The sequence below is a fragment of the Hypomesus nipponensis genome, chromosome 27, assembly GCF_054491055.1.
Source record: "Hypomesus nipponensis isolate SF chromosome 27, ASM5449105v1, whole genome shotgun sequence".
In the NCBI taxonomy this organism is placed as follows: domain Eukaryota; kingdom Metazoa; phylum Chordata; class Actinopteri; order Osmeriformes; family Osmeridae; genus Hypomesus; species Hypomesus nipponensis.
The window spans coordinates 11,837,888-11,858,942 of NC_140387.1; the positions used below are offsets into that span (position 1 = coordinate 11,837,888).

Sequence of the window (21,055 nt, forward strand, 5' to 3'; positions counted from 1 at the left end):
AGTTGCTTCCCTAATATTTATGGGTAAATTGTTTCATAGTTTTGGGGCGTAATTGACAAAGGCTGCATCACCAATCTTCTTATGACTGCTACTGGTGACCTCTAATAGGCCTGCATTTGATTATCGCAGTATTCTAGCTGGTGTGTAGTTTATAAGAGAGTTACCAATGTAGCTAGGTCCTTGTCCGTGTAGAGCTTTGTATGTGAGGAAAAGGACCTTAAAGTCAATTCTGAAGGTAACAGGGAGCCAGTGTAAAGTAGCTAGAACAGGACTAATGTGTTCTCTCCTTTTAGTTTTGGTTAATAATCTAGCTGCAGAATTTGTAATGAGGTGCAGTCTTTCAGTGGTTTTCTTGGGAAGTCCAGCCAGCTGGATATAAAAGCATGAATTAACTTCTCTGCATCATTTGGGTTTATAAATGGTCATACCTTTGCTATGTTCCTCAGGTGAAAGAAAGCTGTTTTGGTCACTTTATTAATGTGAAAGTTGAAATTCAAATCTGAGTCCAGGATTACACTGAGACTTGTCACCTCTAGTTTAAGCCAGAGGGTTAAACCTCCTAGATTCTTAGTAAGCATCTCTTTTGGATTTGGGGCCACATAGTAGGACTTCAGTTTTGTCTTCATTTTGCATGATTTGCCATTGCATCATTGGGTTCAGTGGATGTATATATATAGTTGTGTCATCCGCATAGCTATGGAAATCTATGTTATGTTCTCTGATTATGTCGCCGAGTGGTAACATATGAAGACAAAAAAGTAAGCCGCTTCCTTGAGCAACCCCGTAGATGTTTTCATGTTTCTTAGACCTATGGTCTCCTAAACTAACATAAAACTTCCTTCCTGTGATATATGATTTCATCCAGTTCATTACACTATCCGTGAACCCAATAAGCTTTTTAAGTCTATTGATTAGGATGTCATGATCAATGGTATCAAATGCTGCACTGAGATCTAACAGGATAAGGATAGAGACTTTATTTGCATCAGAGTTGAGTCTGAGATCTCTAACTATTTTGGTGAGAGCAGTTTCAGTACTGTGATATTTCCTGAAACCTGACTGCGAGACTTCCAGGATGTTATTTTCTCCAAGAAAATAATTTAATTGGACTAATACTATATTTTCCAGTACTTTACTAATTAATGGAAGGTTTAATATTGGTCTGTAATTTACAAGTAGACTGTTATCCAATTTGGGTTTCTTTAATAGGGGCTTTACAACAGCTATTTTGAAGGCATCTGGGAAGACGCCAGTTCTAAGGGATGTGTTTATAATCTCTAGCACCGGACTGAGACACCATCAAACACTCGCTGAAAGAATGTTGTGGGTATAGGATCAATATCTGAGGTTGTGGAGTTAGATTTTGGAAAGTTCACTTAGTGTGATACATGTAAATGTGCTCATGGTTTTGTTGCTTGTTATGTTTCAACCCCACTATTAATAATACTAGCTCTGATCAAAGTAATTTTGTTCTTGAAGAACAAAGCAAACTCTTCACATTTAACTGCTGAGGATGGAGGGGGGGCAGGGACAGTGTTTAGCAGCTGGTCAACGGTGGAGAAAAGAATTTCTTTTCTGTAATAATGTTGGAGAAATATTCTCTCCTTGCTAGACGGATGGTTTTGTTATAGGTGGTTAGTGTATCTTTGTAGATATTGTAGTGGATAAGGGATAAGAGCTTTACAAAAGAGCATAGGTCACTGATCATAACAACGAGGTAACCCCAAACATTGCAAGCAGCCAAAACATGAAGCATACATTGTGAAAAACCAAATAAGTGCCAAAGGGAAGAACCATAAGAGCATGCAGTTAAACAAGTTACAATTAAACAACATGAAACTCAAAAAGTGCAAGAGTGTACCTGTAGAAGAGCAATCAACAGTATAATATTTCACAGCGAGTACAAAAAGTTTAAATCTGTTATAACTAGCCAACAAGAGCAGCAAGTCTCTCTATAAGAGTCATTGTGAACTTTGAGGAAACTAGCATCAGGTCCAGCCAAGCATTCTTAAGTGCCGCTGTACTCCCGGAACAAGTGTGTCTTGAGCCTTTTCTTGAAAGTGGGGGGACAGTCAGTGTCCCTGATGGAAGTGGGGAGCTGATTCCACCATTGGGGGGCAAGACAGGAGATTGCATGCATTGCACGCATTGCACCTTACTTTTTTTTCATCGCAGACTTTTTTTTGCCTTTGGCGCTCGGGATTTGTCATTGGCGCTCTGGAAAACGGCTTTGGCGTGTGCCAAAATGTTCTCTATGCAGGAAAACCCTGCATTCAGAGAGCATTCATGATTTGCTAGCTCATATAGAGCAAATTGTTCAGAAAATATTATCATAGCTCTATCATCTAGATGTTTTCTTTGGACTAAGAATTATGTTGTGGTTTTTGTTAGGATAATTTTCACATTAAAAAGTATACAATGATGGTCTGAGAGGGGTAGATCAGTTATTGAAATATTATTGATGTTTAGTCCAGTTTTTATCACTAGATCTAGTGTGTTTCCGTGCCGGTGTGTTGGGTCTGTTATGTGTTGAGTTCGATGGAGACTGTTGAGACAGTCGAGATTTAAGAGCTCAATAGTTCTTGGGTCTGCTTTTTTATTATTTGGATTCTGAAGTCTCTGTTAAAAACTACTTTGTCATATCTAGTGACACATAGTGATAATAATTCAGAGAATTCTTGTATGAATATTAGCAAGTGTTTGGGTGGCCGATATATAATAACAAAAAGTATTGATTCGGTTTTGAGCTCTATAGCAAGATATTCATATGATATGAATTCACCTAGCTCAGTGATTTTGAACAACAGTTTAGATGAGAAAATAGCTGCAACTCTTCCACCTTTTTTTGATTTCCTAGAAACTTGGTGAAAGCTGCAATCGGGCGGACACGTTTCTATCAAAGTTGCTGTTGCAGTGTCATTGTTTAGCCAGGTTTCTGTTTGACAGATGCAGTCTAAGTTGTTTTCTTTGACCAGATCATTAACTAGAAATGTTTTGTTATTTAGTGATCTAACATTTAGAAGGGCCAGTTTCATCTATGGGGTATTAACAGATAAAACAGGGGGTGATGAGTTTGTAGGAAGAATACAGATAGTTGTGAGACTTCTAACACAAGTTTTTGGTTTGTACCATGCCTTTTGCTGTTTGTGATGATGACCGGTATGTCTAATGAAATAGCATGGTGGCTGTCCTAGCGTAGCTTTTCTCTATATCACTGAGCTGTTCCATCAGAAGGGAATTCATCCGGGGGGTGAAGATCCGTGCAGGGCCCATGTCCTAGCAAGAGGCTGTTTGAGTGTTCTGTTCTGTTCCATGGGAGGTTGTTTTGGATGCATCAGTCAGCTTAGACACAACAGGGATAGGGAGAGAAACTTGATTTGTGGTCAGGAGCATGTGACTGATGATTGCTGTTAGTAGTCGAGACCCTTTACGGTTTGGGTGGAGTCCGTCAGCTTGAAAACGGTCTGCACAGTTCCAGAACACATTGAAATTATCGATAAATGTCAGTTTGTGTGCCAAACAGACTGATGCCAACCATGTGTTGAAAGATAAGAGTCGACTGAAGGCTTATTTTCCTCTCCAAAAAAATGCAATCGGTCAACTGGTGAATACATTTTGATATCTGTTGAGTGTGCTCAGTAGCTGGGTGAAATGTTTTTAAAGTATCTCAGTGCCAGTTTTTTGTGCAGGATATCAAACGAGCCAGTGTGGATGATAATCTTGGGGTTGTTTGGTTTATTGTTGAGGATTGTTTGTACTTCTGATGACAGTTCTTCGACAGATGTGTTGCTAAGACAAATATTTTCTGTCTTTTAACATGTGCCAGTTAACATGTGCTGTCATGGCATCTCCGATCAAGATAGTGGCCATCTGTGGTGTTGTGTTTGCATTTCCAACGTTTGCCTTATCAGTAGCTATGGAGCCCGTTCTTAGGTTATGTAAGTTAGCACTGATAGCACCTTGTGCTGGACCAAGGTTAACCACTGTGTCAGTGCTAGCAGTAGATTCTATAGGGCTAGTGCTAGCAGTGTTAATGGGCTAGTCTTAGCGTAACTTAGTTGTTGATAATCCTGTGATTTTGCTGTCTGATTAGGCTTGATAGGGGGTTAAATAGCGTCCCGAGTGGTCCGAGAGGGGCTTGGAGTGAAATTGGGGACTTTCGGTCGCAGCAGACGATGCATTTGCATTTGTGTGGTAGCTACCATCATGGCGTGTCGGCGATTTCATGTTTGTTAGCTGCGTGGCTAGCACTCCTGTGCCTCTTCGCCTTGGATTCCATACACAAGGGAGAGAGAGTTCCCAGTGGTTCGAATCTATTTCTGAGTGTGACAAGAGGAGAGGTAATGCAGGAAGAGTTTCTGCCTCGCTTTTTTTGCTTGTTACCAGCAGTGCTCCCATAACGCGCACTACGCGCTGTGCGTAGGGCACCGACCTTGGGGGGGCACCAAAAAATTGCCAACTGAACAATCATCATAGTTATAATAATTATAATGCCAATATTATTTCAGTATAGAAATATTAGGCACCTTTTAGGCATGTATATCACAAAATAGGCAGAACAAGAGATATATTTAATTGCTCAAAAAAAGTTACGATGGTGCCCCCCCCCCAAAAAAAAAAAAAACTTCCCAAGCTCGCCGTGGGTGCCCTTTCCTATCTCAGTGGCCTGACGAACTTTGACAGTAGGCTAGGTCAACTATTCGAAAATTGCCTCAAAAAGACGAGGAGTCAGGGGCAGAAAAAAGAAAGAGAAAGAAACTGCGAGATGATGCCCATGCATCACTTTCAGGTAAGTCCATGTTTATTCATTGTTAAATGTGGGAAATGTGCTGCTAATTTAATGGTTAGCCTATAAATACACCTCGAACTAGCTGACGTTATTGCTAATATTAGCACACTGTTAGCACAATGTTAGTAAATATGTTAGGTGCAAGCTATATTGAGATTTTACTGTTAAACATTATCTATGCATTTTACAAGTAACTGACGCCAGCTAGCTGTTACTTTAAAATATGTAATAAAGGTGGAGAGCTCCTTGGCTGCTTTCAGTTGTAAATGTTTTGGAAAACCAGGCTAAGAAATGTAAGGGTGGGGCTGAAAAATTAAGAGACAAAAGTACATCAACTTTACTAGACAAGGTTTTACCAATTGAAAAACGGCTGTTTATTTTACATGAAGCTCTAAAAACTATTTTGCGCTGAAATAAAGGCCAACGCTTGCGCGTGTTGCGCGCTCGCATTAAGTCGGGAACTCCGTAACTAGCATCATCAAACACAGAATGTGGATGCATTGGCAGCAGGGTTGCCAGGTCTGTGTGACAAAACCAGCCCAATGGCCAATCAAAACCATCCCAATATCAGAACTCAAAATATGCCCCTGCCAAACCATATACACTGCTTTTAAAGTCCAACAGCATTGCTTTCATTGCCAAATCTATTGTAATATCTACAAAGTAACACCAAATGCTTAGTATGCCAGCATTAAAACCAGTTTTTAGAAGATTTTCTCAGAAGACTGAGTGCATTAGGCACGTCTGCACACGCACTGTGCGTGTGCATGTGTGCGTGCCCCATGTCCATGTGTGTATGTGCTGATCTGGAGTCAGTTTGGTAGGATTTGGGCATAAATAAATTATTTCATTTAATATATAAATTTCTAGTTAAAGATATTAATGTAATTTGCATGCAAAATATATCTACCCGAACCAGCGGACAAAAAAATCAACCCGCGTCAACACTTCAAAAGTAGCCCAATACCGCGGGAAAACCGCAGACCTGGCTACACTGATTGGCAGGGCAGCTGTGGTGGCGTATACGGGGCCGGTTCTGGGGGGCCGGTTCTGGATCAAAGTCCAGGGCCTATTTTTACTCCCAGTCCGTCCCTGCCAAGCCCTGATCAACCACCCTCAACCAGCTGTTTATGGACAGATACACAGCAGAGAACCACCACCTCTCAATAGGTGTTACATTGTGATGCTGCTGTTATGTTAGGCATTGGTATTGAGGTATATGTATAGTAATACAAAGTTAAACTGGCAAAAACAATGGTGGGGGGGGGGGCATCATAAAGGAATTATGCTTAGGGCACCAAAATGGCTAGCAGCGGCACTAGGCCGGTGGAGAGAAAGCCTATTCCAAGGGTGGTTCATTAGCCGATAGCTTAGCCTCCGGGTTAGGTAGCATGGAATCTATAAAGTCTTCGGTCTCTGATATCTAAGAGGGTTCTCACTCTCAGATCCAGTTCGGCTATCCTCTGAGTAAGTTTTTTGCAGTCATAGAAAAGGGACAGAGAGAACTAAGATTCAGAGTGAATGGGTAAGACAAAGAAACAATGGGAAAGAGAGCATGAGGAAAACAATGTCTCTCAGTTGGGTTACAGCAGGGGTCAGTGTTGTAGTCAAGACCACCTAAACCAAGACCAAGTCATGACCAAGACCAGAGTGTATCGAGACCGAGACAAGACCAAGACTTTGAGGGGTCGAGACCGAGTCAAGACCAAGACCATGGCAGGTCGATACCGAGTCAAGACCAGACCAATCAAAATACACAAGCAGTAGGGTTTGACTAGGTAATAAGTTAGATTTGATCTGTAACTGTATTTGAACTAAAAATGTGCACTCTTAAAGTAGTGCTGTGATTATGGCCAGGCAAAACAGCCTATATTTTTTTTCTTCTTTTTCTTAGAGGCGCATTAGGCTAGTACTCAGTCTCTGCTTTCACATCTCTCTCTCACCCAAGTTAAGGAGCGTGGTACCGCGGCATTTAACTTAACATTATTAAGTCGGGAGAGGTATGCAGCTGACGCTGAGTAAACGTTGAAGTAATATAACTTTATTTTCATCATTAGCTACATTGCTTTAAGTGGCCTGACTCGTTGACACAAACAAAATCTGGCAAGCAACTGAAACTAACACCCGTTGCCCTGAAACATACAGTATGTTACATAGCTACTAGTAAAATCTCTTTGTGTAATGGGGGAAGAGATTTCTGAAGAGTTTTGGTACAGAGGCCCATTGCAAACGGGCCTCACTTACGTCTAGCTTACTTTTTAAAAAGTTTTCTTTCAAAATGCCTATAATTTGATGTAGGCCTTGTGCCAGCAGTCTCAGTGAGCGTCTCTGCAGAACAGTCCAAGACTGGTCTTGAGTACTACAACACTGGCAGGGGTTACCCACATTTTCAAAACCATGGCTACCCTTTTATAGTGATTTTTTTTCACAGCACCCAAACCCTCATCGGGCATACACAGATAAATATTTACAAATAAGACATGCATTTGCCATGATCTTTTGCTAGCCTATGCCATTTACGTTTTTGCATCTGGCTAACACTGAGAAAATGTGCCTCCTGAGTTTGCCTATGAATTATCTAGTTAACCTGTTGTTTGTGGGTTTAATGTGGGGGCCGAGTCCTAGACTACCTCAGTTCATTGTGTGTGTGTATACCTATTGGTGAATGTGAAACTGTTGTGTGACCATTATGTCTTACCTATAAGCTGAGCAGGCTCTTTACATTGGAATTTGCTCCTTTTACCATAGGTGGTGCCCTCTGGAAAGGTAAAGTGAGCAGGATGGACATGGTATTTGTCTGGTAGGCCACAGTCAACCGGCTCACACGACACCTGCTTGTTCCATTTGCCGTTGGCACATGTGATGGTCACAGTGGATTCTGCCTGGAAAGGGGAAACAGACAGAGCAAGTGAGAGGGAGGATTTGTGTTTAACTGTATGATAAAGTATGTGGAAAGGAATTTCCCCTTGGGGACAATAAAGTGTAAATTCTACACTTGAGAACACAATCGCACACACATGTACACACACACACACACCTATACCAATAACCAAGCAGGTGGCACAATAACATAAGAGATCATTATTATATATCAGTGACTCGACAGACTGCACAATTTAGCAGCTCAAGTTTCTGCTGATAGTTGATCTAAGGTCATGTCATACCTTTCAGATTATGTATATGCAACTATTGTATAATCCTCTCAACGCTAAACAGATTGAGAAGGAGGTGGAGAACAGCAGGGGCATCAGGACCAATTGTTGCGTTGTACATCTTAGGGTAGGATAACCGGTTTACTTATCTACACATGTACGGAGGAATAAGTGACACATCGCCATCGGAATTACTTTACCGGAAAGAGAAAAAACATTTTTTGTGCACGTACTTATATACCATACAGCAAAACGTAACGTCCAATCAGATTACTGTATGAGAGCATATGACCCCCACTCAAATCAACACCCCCACTTGCTCTCATCATACATACATAAAAAAAAAAAAAAAACAACAAAAACAATATCACATTTGACGTTTGTTTGGCAGCTTAAGCTACATTCCAAAAAGAAAATGTCTAAACTGCTCAAGCTTAAACTTTGTTGCAGGCTTCGTCATAACATCTGCTACCATCTCTGCTGTTGGGCAATATTCAATGATTATATTGCCATCATTGAGTGCTGATCGAACAAAATGAAAACGAATATCAACATGTTTACACCTCTGACGATTTACAGGATTTTTGGACAAAGCAATTGCTCCTTGGTTGTCTTCCAAGATTTTGACTGGCACATATTTACACTCACTATCCATTCCATTGAATAGTTGTATAAGGTATAGGCATTCTTGAGTAGTCGCAGCCAAAGCCATATATTCAGCTTCACATGTAGATAACGCAACTGTTGGCTGCTTCTTTGATTTCCATGACACAACAGGACCCTTTTTAGTTAGACCTACACAATACCCTGTAGTACTGCGTCTATCCTTCAGGTCTGCTGCCCAATCAGCATCACTATATGCCATAAGTTTCAGTGCCTCTTTACTTTTCTTATAGCATAACTCCTTGTTGATTGTGCATTTCAAGTATCTCATAACATGTTTGGCCGCCACCATGTGTTGTTGTTTTGGCTGTGATAGGTACTGTGAAAGCTTGCTGACTATCCAACTGGTCTTGTACATGTCATTACATAAATCAAGCTGTCTATCACCTCTCGATATCTCCTAGAATCGCAAAGTTCCTCATCACCATCCAAGTTTAATTTCTGTTCACATGGTGTCGACCTTGCTTTACACTCTAACATACCAAACTCTGACATATCAAAAATACTTCCAGTATTTTTGTCAACATTTTCTTCACATCATTGAGTGAATCACTGTCCCTAGATGCTACGAGTAGATCATCAACCCAGATGATCAGTATGATCCTATAATTTCCCTTTTCTTTGTAGTAGACACAATTGTCTGCTGAATTCTGAGTAAATCCATTTTCACTGAGGTGATCGTGTAACACCCTATTCCAATTCCGTCCAGACTGTTTCAAACCATATAGTGACTTGTTTAGTTTACCGACAAGTTTTTCACCTGTCTCTGATTTGACTTCAAAGCCTTCTGGGGCCCGTTCGTCGTAAGGGTTGAAGCTAAGATAACCCATTGTCCCTTTAGCCCGTTAACATTAGCGAGAGAACTGAGAACCGCAAATATCGGTTCGTCGACGGCTGATCCGCATCCAAATCATGTGGTTAATTTCAATCAGGCTAAACTTATCAGGGCAAGTGCACGAGCACGTCCTACTTCAAAAGGCAGGAAAGGTCGATCACCAAAACTGTGATTTTCTAACGGTATGATGGCGGAAAAGACGAAAGAGAGAGCGGTGATATTCTCGCCATCTGAGCAAACTTTTATAATGAGTCTCTACGAAGACAATAAGCATATTATCATGGCTAAGTCAAACACCACCACCGCTGCCAGAGCAAGACAGGCATCTTGGCAAAAAAATTGCCGATAAACTAAATGCGTATTTTGGTAAAATGGCTCATCTTTAGTGCCTTATTACCCCGATCAATCAGATCCCATTTCTTTAACCCTTGTGTTCTCCTCGGGTCATTCTGACCCATCAGTCATTGTGACCCACCTTCGTTTGCAACAACTTTACCGCATACAAAAATAAAATGAAACATTTTCTTTTAACCGTTGGGCTGTCTCAGACCCCCCACATTGCGAAGGTGAAAAGATTTTTTTTTTTTTTTGCTTTTGTATTGGGTAAAATTGGGTAAACACAACGATGGTTCATTATGAAACTTTTGGTCATGTGACCCGAAGGCAGCACAAGGGTTAAATGTGCCTGCTGGCAGTAGGCTTAATGGAAATTAATCATCGAATGAGATCTTGCTAGCGAAAATTATGATATCAACTTTTTCAGAATAAGAATAAAAACAAGGCCAAAGAGTATAATTGATACGAATTCATAGACACTTAAGAGGATATATGTAGGCCTACTGAAAGCGCATGTACTAGGGTGATATCAGGTAAAATGGGCCACTTTTTGGTAAATCGTTTGGGACAATAATACAATACCATATATGCCTTTTGCATGTGTTTTTATGATTACTAATGACTGTTTTTGATCATTTTTGTTGAAATGATGTTATAAAATATAATTATTTAGGCACTACAGTTCTTGAAACATCAGCTGTGCCAACTTATTGGCACAAGCAGTTTCAGGTAAAATGGACCAGCTGTTTAGGTCAAATGGGCCAGTGAAACTGCAAAGGGAAATAGTAATTTATCATCAATTTTCATTTTAAAACACAGTTGCTTATACAGCCAGATAACATTTAAACTGCATTAAACAAACATATTCATATGTGCCATAATTTTTTTTTTATGATCCTGAAGCCCAGACTCTTCACAGTTCCATATATATGTGACGGTGTGCCCTCAATACCCAGCTTGACCAAAAGGCTCTCATACTGGTTAAACCACTGGCTAACCACCTCTTTGTTGAGTCCAGCAGCCCGTGCTGCAGACAGGACCTCTGGCTTGCATATCCCAAGCTCTGGGTTGTGCTTTAGAAAGTTCTTAAACCAGTAATATCCGGCCCTCCCTGCTGTCTTGGAGAAACCAGATATGTTGTTCTTGGCTGCAAAATCAAAAGCCACTTGCCGGAAATCACGTTTTGTGAAGGGAAACCCCCTCTGCGCCAATGTGTTGAGGGTGGCAGCAAGCTCCCTTTCTGTCTCCTGTGGAAGGTAGGGCTTCTGCCCTGACACATGTTCACTGCCATGTTCACTGATGCGTCTTTGCAGTGTTGATTGCGGCACACCCCATGCTCTTGATAAGAGGTGCACACTCACTGTAATTCCTTTCTTCTCTCCCTCCATGTATTCATCTAAGGCCCCCTTCATCCTCTCCTCTTTCCACAGATTGTAATTGTTTGGCCTTCCTTTCCATCCCTGTTTTATCATTGTATCCTTTCCTCTCTGGTCCTTGCTCCTACTCTCTTTTCTCTCTCTTTCCTTCACGACAGATATGCATAGTTTTTTTATGTGCATGTAAAAAAAAAAAAAAAAAAAAAAAAAAGATGTATCATCCTTATAATAGTTTAGTTAGATTTGGTATGCCAGGCTATTTACCATGGCAGCTTTCTGGTGCAGTCTTGTTTGAATTATTGGCCCGCCCACCATAGCAACCATAAAGCAATCAAATCCCCTGTTACTTGTCAGGGCTAGGACCCCCAAACCTTAAATGGCTGATTTTACCTGATATCACCCTATATATGTGTATATGCATGTAGGCCTATGTGTAAATCCCTCTTTAATTTCATTGACTGGGGCATGGCCAGGAATATGATGAATTGATTCATCAGCTGGTTAAGCGCCAAGTACACTTTTCTTACACCAACGCATGCTGTGGCTTTGCCAATGTTTTCTGCATCGCCTATACTGTATAAAAATGTAGCCTACCTGACGCGAAAAACCTCAAGGCTATGCAGAGAGTCTGAAGCACAGTTAAAGTTTCAAGTAGCTTTATTGTCCATTTCTTCACGTCAAGACATAAAAAGGAATCTATATGACGTTTTCCACTCTCCCACAGTGAAACATAAAAAGCACAGGCACAACAGATAAGACATTTCTTAGAACATAGCGTTACATATTCACATACAGCAGCATAAGCTCGTAAAGCATAGCGTGCTGCGGCGTGTGATATTTGCAATGTACGGCCCGAGAAGGTCTTGCAAATAAATGAGTCCTTGTCGGCTGAATCGATATCGCTCAAACAAGAACTCATCCGTGTGAAATAAAGGATCTTGAGGATCGTGAATAACTCTATTGGTATGGAAAGTTAATCAAACTATATCTCCTTGGTCAGCTGGGTCTCTCAAAAAGGAAGCTGCCAATTATTTTCCGGGGGTGTGGCAAGCTTATCCAACTACACTTACGTTAGCCTGCTCTCGAGCAGGTTAGTGCTAATTGATATGTTACTATGGTGATTTATCTAAACTTGCTTCCACGAACCAAAAATAGGGGCGTGTTTTATCTTAGCCTGAAAATTAGCTCCCTAAACTGCTTAGCGAGCTACGACGAATACCCCCCTGGTTGCTCTATGTAAACCTCACAATCTATAGGAGCATTAAGATAAGCCGTCTTGACATCCATTTGATGGAGTTTAAGGTCATACTGGGCTGCCATTTGCTTCAGAGTACGTATTGATGTCATATGTGCAGTTGGAGAAAAAGTCTCCTTGTAGTCTATTCCAGCTACTTGACTATAACCTTTAGCAACATATCTTGCTGTATACGTCTCAGACTCGTCAGCATTGCTTTTAACTCCAAAGACCCACCTACCCCCAACTGCAGTCTTACCCTTTGGCAGTGTGGTCAAAGTGTATGTGTTATTCTCTTTAAGAGAACTAATCTCTTCCTCCATAGCCTCAGCCCAAATCAGTGACTTTGGTGAATCAATGGCTTCACCAAAAGTTTGTGGTACACTACTACATACCATCCTGTAGCAATAGTCAAGATTGGCAAATAACTGATCCTCACTATCAACATCAGACACAATCATTTAAGTATTTAGGAGGGATCATATTCCTTCCGGGGTAGCGTGTACTACTATCTTTTGTCAGTATGGCACCTCTGTTGTCTGTCTCTTGTCTGAGAGTCATTTCTGGATCTACCAAGTCAGGCCCAGACTCTTGGTCCTCTTTCGGGGTCTGGTCAGCTATCTGATGTCTGGGCATGGGGGATGCAAATCTATTCCCATGAGCATCATCTGTCATTTCTAGGTCAGTCTGAGTTTCGTGTTCAACTACATTCTTCGTAATGAACTTCACAAGCCTGTGCTTCAGTACTTTCCTTGTGTGTGGGTGGTAGACTAACCCCTCTATTTTGACGATCTGAAACGCAAGTATCAAAACGCAAAGCGCAAGTAATTTTGTGGGCGTGACTTCAGCTTGGTTGTTATTTTGCCGGCGGGATAAATGACTTTGCGCCTGGCGCAAATCTAAAAAGGGTTGGTCTGAAGTAGCTACATTACTAATGGGTGTGGTTTGGGCGTAACGTGCAATAAACCAATCAAAGCATCATCTCACATTCCCTTTAAGAGCAGCGCTTGTTCCATGGCGAATTGCTATTATAACGGCGGATTTGCCAAGCGGATTTGCCAGGCGCACGCCTGCGGTTCACAGCCGAGGAGACCGATGTTGTCGTCAGGGCCGTAAAAGATAGAGAAGTGACATTGTATGAGAAAGGCAGAGCAGTTTTCTCATTGCACTAAGTTGCCCACTCATGCTGCTCATTCAAATTATTACTCTTATTTTTACATATATTTAATTTTTTAATTGTTTTATTTTTTAATTGTTTAGTTCTTAGAATTAGTTTAACTAATGTACTTCTGTACTTAATTTATATCCGTACATGTTTATTGTTTGCATCTTCCTGCCACAGTAAATCGCGTATTTGTGTTCAAGCTTCATGGCGAATAAACCGAATTCTGATTCTGATGGGCATGGGAGAAGAAACCTAACCAAATTAGCTTCGGTTAAACTGTCATGGGAGGAAATTGCCACAGTTGTTACAAATAAAGTTCACATACATAGACATTTCTTATGAAAATCTTTTTATAATCATTGAAGAAATGTAACACGCCATAAATCAAAACAATGTAACGTAGCTTCGCAGAAAAAAGACCCTGGCCTCGCCAGCAGTGCGCACAGACCAAGCTTGCGCCCTTAAAATAGCATCTGAATAATGCGCCAATAACTTTAAACCATGTTTTTCCTGGTCAGTGGCGGAATTGTTTTTCGGAAACTGCAAAATAGCACCAGGGAACGTTTGCGCCGGAACACGTCTCCTTTTTCGCTGAACCGCCCACGGGAGCGCAAAGTCATTTCGACGTGCGTCTGTGGAGGGAAAAGTCGGCTTTGCGTCGAGTGCAAACTAGGAATGACACTTGCGTCGTTGACTAAGTCAATTGCGCTGGGTGCAAGATAGGGCCCTACGTGTGCTGGGCTATTCTTGTCAAACCCTACAAACACTCCCTTCTCACATCTGGGATCCAACTTTTTCCTGTCCTGTTTGTATGCATAACACACCGTTCCAAATACTCTCATTTTTGAAAGGTCTGGTTTCTTTCCTGTCAGCATGTAGTATGGGGTTTGTTTGACCCGACTATTGTAGCACCTGTTGCGTATTACTGCACTTTTGTCATCCAAAAACGGTATTAACTCGGCATAGGCTTCTTAGTTTTTTACTTTGTCATCAACATCGTCCTCGTGTGGTTCTTGCAATATTGTCTCCTTCAGCCCTTGACGACGTAGGTAGCCCAAAAACTTCGTTTACCATATCTCATAATTATTTTCATCTCCGTCAAAGCATAGCCTGCTCCATCGGTTTCCAACGTCCCGCCTGGGCCCATAACCTGTTGCGTTGTACATCTTAGGGTAGGATAACCGGTTTACTTATCTACACATGTACGGAGGAATAAGTGACACATCGCCATCGGAATTACTTTACCGGAAAGAGGATTTTTTTTTATTGTGCACGTGCTTATATACCATACAGCAAAACGTAACGTCCAATCAGATTACTGTATGAGAGCATATGACCCTCACTCAAATCAACACCAATATAGGCTTGTGTCAATGTATTCGTCCCCAGATACCAAAAATGACAACTACTGGCTCTGGCACTGAATTTGGAACTCACACTTAAGTTACAAAGACATGCAACTACATCTTAACAAACACCATGTTCGAACATTAGGATGCTCATAAACGTGTGGTACCACAGCACCCTAGGGCGAAGATCGATTTTGTAATTGTCACATCGGATCTGAGGCCGTATGTTTTGGACACTCGGGTGAAGAGAGGGGCTGAGCTGTCAACCGATCACCATCTGGTGGTCAGTTGGGTCCTCCGACTGAAGAAAGAGGCCTTCCGGGATATGTTGTCCCGGAGGCAGTTGCAAGTAACTGACAGGCTCGAAGGGCTGTGGCTTCTGCTGGGAGAGAGGCAAAGCAGCAGGTGTGGGAGAAGTTCAGAGAATGACTTTCGGTCTGCACCAAGGTGCTTCTGGAAAACCGTCCGCCACCTCAGGAAGGGGAAGCGGGGAACCATCCAAGCTGTGTACAGCAAAGATGGGATGCTGTTGACCTCAACTGAGGAGGTTGTTGGGTGGTGGAAGAAACACTTTGATGAGCTTCTAAATCCCACTCCGTCCTCTAGGATGGAGGCAGAGCCAGAGGCTGATGATTCAATTTCCCTAGGGGAGGTCACTGAGGTTGTCAAACAACTCCACAGTGGCAAAGCCCCGGGGATTTATGAGATCTGCCCAGAAATGCTGAAAGCTTTGGATGTGGAGGGGGTGTCGTGGATGACACGGCCTCTTCAACATTGCATGGAAGTCTAGGACAGTGCCTATGGAGTGGCAAAACGGGGTTGGGGTGAGGATCAGCACCTCTAAATCTGAGGCCATGGTTCTCAGCAGGAAACCGATGGAGTGCTTAGGGAATGAGTTATTACCCCAAGTGAAGGAGTTCAAATACCTCAGGCACTTCACCTTACTTGCCTCTGGGAATGTCGCTGTACTTACTGTAAGTCGCTCTGGATAAGAGCGACTGCTAAATTACTAAATTCACAAAGCATTACATGTAGGGGTGCCAATAGTTGTACACATGGTTTTATATAACACTTTTTACTCATATTTGCCAAGGGGTGCCAATAATTCTGGACATGACATATGGACATGTATTGCATGTGGTGTGTAGCAGCAACATTATGTAGAATGAAACTATCAATCAATATGTGTGTACACACATCATTTCCTTTTGTGGTGGCTATGTAGGGCTGCACGATTATGGCCAAAATGATAATCACGATTATTTTGATCAATATTGAGATCACGATAAATTATCACGATTATTTGTTGATTTTAACCTAATCAAATTTGATTGTCACAATGTATTGTACCTGCAGAATGGATGTAAATAAAACTCAAAATATACAATCAATAAAAAACAAACAAAAAATTCAAAGTCAAAATTGCGTTTTCATATAATTTTCCAAATGTTTACCGTCCAAACTAACACGGTACATGACAATCGTTGTCATGGTTACGCCACTCCTGACCTTCCCTCCCTCCCGCCACGGTGCCCTGTTTACATACTCCTCTAACAATACTATTTGGTGTTTTAAAATTGTCCCACCAGCTAGCTGTTCAGCCAGGTCTCACCCAGAATCGCCACTCTATGTTTGGTTTAAACCGTCTCCTCTGCCTTGTCCCCCTATCGTTCAGGCACACCGAGCAGGCTACAAAAATCACCTTCTGCGTAGGAGTAACGCATAGGCTATCTATTAAATGATAGGCTAATGCTTGTACCTGAAGTAGCCTACACTAACTAAACTGGTAAATAAATTATAGAGATGGAGCAGCATATTTCTTTCACCTTCCATGTTCATCTTGACATTAGCTAAAGCTACCCCCAATGCCATAGCAACTGAATGTCATAGTATCTGAAAAGCTCCGTGGACCCCGTCCACACTAGCCTACTACGCATACCCAGCGTTTTCAAATGTCTCCAGCTAGGAGAGCGTATTCGAAAAGCTCTGTTTTCAGTGTCCGATTACGCCGTATTAGTGTGAACGGGAGGTACAAACGCAGACATATGTATGCGTTTTTAAATTTACTCGACTCCATGCTGCGCCGTAGCCGGCTGCAGCCTACAAATTGGAGAAAGAGTTTATCATAGCCCAATACATAAAATGACAAATGTTCCGACTTTACAGAGCCGTTTATACGGCTCTCATGCAACTCTCGCTGGTCGTTGCATGCAGCCGCAGCCGATGTCGAACGTACCTATTGGTTTACGGAGCGCTAAATTGGCTTTGCAAAAAATAACTTTGATACAGAGCGTTCTATTAACGGAATTACGCATTTAAAATATCGCTCGATCACGTGAATTTGATCGTGGGAAGCCGAAATCGTGATCGTGATTAAAATTCGATTAATCGTGCAGCCCTATGGCAATGTGTACAGGAGTATGTGTGCAGTGCATGTTTTACCTCACTAGACCAAGAGTGGTCTATGCATGTGCAAAGACATCCACTGGGTATACTGCATTAATTATATAAATGTATCCTGTGCATGTTTGTGTAAGTGTGTGTGTAAGCAGGTCTCCTGCCTGCCTGCCCAAGAGTTTGCGTAGTTAAATTATTTTTTTTTGTTCCAGTGTCATATGTGTGTGTAAAAGTGTGTGGAGTTTCCTACTTTTAAAATCTTTACAGCTGCCTTTTTTGTCTTCCAGTGGAGACTTAACAACCTCTGGCTACTAGGTGTAATTCATGCCAGACTGCTTGCTCCATCCCACTTCCTTACCCCGGATGACACATAAGCCTACAGTACCCTACAAAACACAAACTAAACTAACAACCTAAATTGATGCGTGCCAACTGTAGTGTTGTAAGCAAAGAGACATTTCTGGTTAATTTCACTTTGCAGAGTGGTGTCAAATACCATTCGTAACATGTACTGATAAATAAGATCTGCTGGATGGCAATCTCCAAATCGTGCATTTTTTTTTAAACCTATCATTTTTTTACATTACAAAAGTTTGGGTTTTGAAGAAACAGTATACAGTGTATAGTATATATATATATATATATATATATATATATATATATATATACCATGGTCTGGGTGAATACTCAATTCTGATTGGCTGCAGGGGTGTCCATTATCAGGTGATATATGGACACCTACTCCACCTATTCCAGCTCTACATAGTATGAGCCTGTACAAATTGTCTGAAATAAGTAACCATAACAACAGGGACGGAGTCAAAGCCTAGCATTTAATTAGCTACAACAATGAGTGACTTCAATATTTCTTTTAACTAGTGCTGTCAGTTTAACGCGTTAACGGCGTTAACGCAAACCCAAATTAACGGCGTCAATTATTTTATCGCGCGATTAACGCTCTTTTTGGCCTAGCAAACTTTGTAGTTTTTTTCACATGCTGTTGCAACAACTACCGACGTTAGAAAAACTACAACACCACACCGGATCTAGCTAGACCGGAAACAAAACAACAGGCACGCCAAACACTCGTTTGGCTTGCGAGCTGGCTAAAGAGTAGTAGCAGAGCCCGTTTACGGATATTAGACATTCTCTGGTAGTAGGCTAACGTTACGTTTTGAGTGGATGACGAGCGCGAGATGCCGAAATGGATGCCAATAAGATTCTGAATGGAAAGTTTGCTTTTAAAAAGTTGTCAAATGGTTCTATTGACAAGACCAGTGATCTGTGTGTTTTGTCGTTGTAAACTGAGCTATCATCGCAGTACGTCCAGTCTGAAATACCACTTGATGGCCAAGCACACAGCTGATGCGAATTCTCTGCCCCCTCGTCAAAGCCAGGCGATTGCAATGTTGTTTTCAATAAAAAAAATATTTGCACAAAGCAATCCGAACCACTTTTCTATGTTGATAAGAGCATTACAATTTGAAAAAAGATTGGGACAAAAAGAAATCAGGGACATTTAGAATAGATAAAAATGTGCGATTAATTGTGATTAATCGCGAGTTAACTATGACATTAATGCGATTAATCGCGATTAAATATTTTAATCGTTTGACAGCACTACTTTTAACCTATTTGGAAAATGTTACTTTTCTTAATTGACTGTCAGTGTCACGTGCTCATCTCACATCCCATTTGCTATTCACCTCGCTAGTGGAAGCTGCGCGTCGGACGGTTCACGGACGTGTTCTGAGATGTCCGCAATTCATGGAAAGCCATCTGAGGTACCTCTCCCCACCTTCCTCAATCTTTCTCACTTTTTCTCACTTTTTCTTCCTTGCACCCAGTATAAGTGTATTCAATGAACTGTATTGCATTTTTTCTTTTACAAATGACAATAACATAATAAAACAACCTGAAAACCTGTTGACTAACTAAATACCTTAATTTATAATGAATTAATTCACTTAAGTCCAAGTGTATAATGAACCACAAGCAGAAATGGGAAATTAAAATTGCAATACTGTCAGATTATGCTTGTTGCTGACATTACCCATTTTCTAAAACTTAATTTAAAACTAAAAGAGAATTTATCATAGAGACGCAACATTCCATGTATAATGTAAACTTTCATGTCAATACAGGTAGAGGTGAAAAGGACCATTGTATAATGTGTAACAAAAGTACTGTTTTCATGTCAACAAATTGAAATGACACTAAGGTTGTTTTTATATAATGAATGGGCTAATGTGTGGAGTGGACTAATATGATCAGAAATGTAATCGAACAAAATATGTAAAGGTGATCAGTTACCTTTTGGTCACACAATAGCAAGACTAGACTGTCTTCCTTTTATCATTTAGCTTCATCCCTCTGTGCTGTCTGTTCTCTTTTTCTCCCTTGGCTACTTGTTTTTATTATTTTGTACTTATTATTTCCTTCAGTGCTAAATCAGTTTTATTGAAAAATTGCTCCTCTGTCGATCAAAATGTAATGTTTTTAGATGTTCTGTGTTGCTGAGTGCTCTATAGAGTGGACTAAGTTAAATATTCCATGATTAACTATCTAGGGTTAACCATAACCCTTAAATAACAGAGCTGTACCAGCTAAAACACTATTCTAATTTAAATCCTGTCCACATTTGGCCTGAAATCCATGAAAATGTTACTGGATAAATGTATGACACTAAAAGGACAGAATGTATCACTCACAATATACACTGTACATTCATTCATGCACGTACGTCAAATATTTGAAATGTGTGTATACTTGTGTACTGCACACAACACACCATACACACAGAGGCATGAATAATAATAAACATACCATGGAACGTGTGCCTTATTACTTGTGTGCCTGTGTGTAGGCTACAGGCAATTTTTTCTCAAATCATCATCAAGATCCATAACTCCATAACTACTTCCACATGTTCATCCTCATCAACATAAAATGATTTCAGTACTCTATTATGTTAATTACTCATGCAGAAAGGAGGGAAAGCTTTGGCTGGAATCCAGACAAATAATACATTGTACATTGACTTCATTCAAACTGCTCATTCATACTCTCCACTGTTCATGCTTTCTGTTGTCATCGACAGTACAGAGTACTCTCTCTCAATTTGTATAATTTTGTACACAGACATACTCTTTTCTGGAGCATTCATTGACTAGAGTGCAACCTTATAAACATGGCTGGAAGAGGGTTTAAACAGTAGCGCTGCCTCTTTTATGAGACCTCTGTAAGATTGAATGGGTTTACAGCGTTCTTGCACCAAACAAGTACATGTAAACTACCAACACACAGCTGAATAGCATGCATTCTACTATAAAGTAATCTCTGCTTAATGTGTGAGAAAGTATGTGCGCACTACCTTGGTCTTCATGATGTCATCATCCCTGTGGATTTGTAGGATGTAGCCTGAGTTGCAGGTGATGGTGCAACGTGCGCCGTTAAAGTAGCCCAGACTGCTACACTTGAGCTCTGCATTGCGGATTGGAGGTTCCTGGCAGTCAATGGCCTCGCACGAGTAATGGACACAGCTGATGAAAAAGACAGACAGAGAAAGGGAGAGAATGACAACAAACGTGAAGATGAGAGAGGAATATGAAGGATGATTCTTGCTCATTCGCAAACACAGACATACTCGCACACACACAAGAAAGTATGGTTGCTATTGTAAGTGGCCAAGAAAAGCAAAGGCAAAGGATGTAGGGCTTTGGCTTATTAGGTGTGCTTGCTCTCAGCACAACACACTAC

The 21,055-nt window shown here is 41.0% G+C and overlaps 1 protein-coding gene across 1 annotated transcript in view; it reads right to left on the reverse strand.

Moving 5' to 3' along the window:
- pappaa (pregnancy-associated plasma protein A, pappalysin 1a) overlaps nucleotides 1-21,055 on the reverse strand; it is a 299,873-nt gene that overhangs the window by 87,492 nt on the left and 191,326 nt on the right. The window contains exons 14-15 of the mRNA XM_084693873.1: nucleotides 20,670-20,838; nucleotides 7,488-7,671 (exon numbers count right to left, since the gene is read on the reverse strand). Of these exons, the coding sequence (XP_084549999.1) occupies nucleotides 7,488-7,671; nucleotides 20,670-20,838 (353 nt within the window). The remainder of the gene's footprint in view (nucleotides 1-7,487; nucleotides 7,672-20,669; nucleotides 20,839-21,055) is intronic.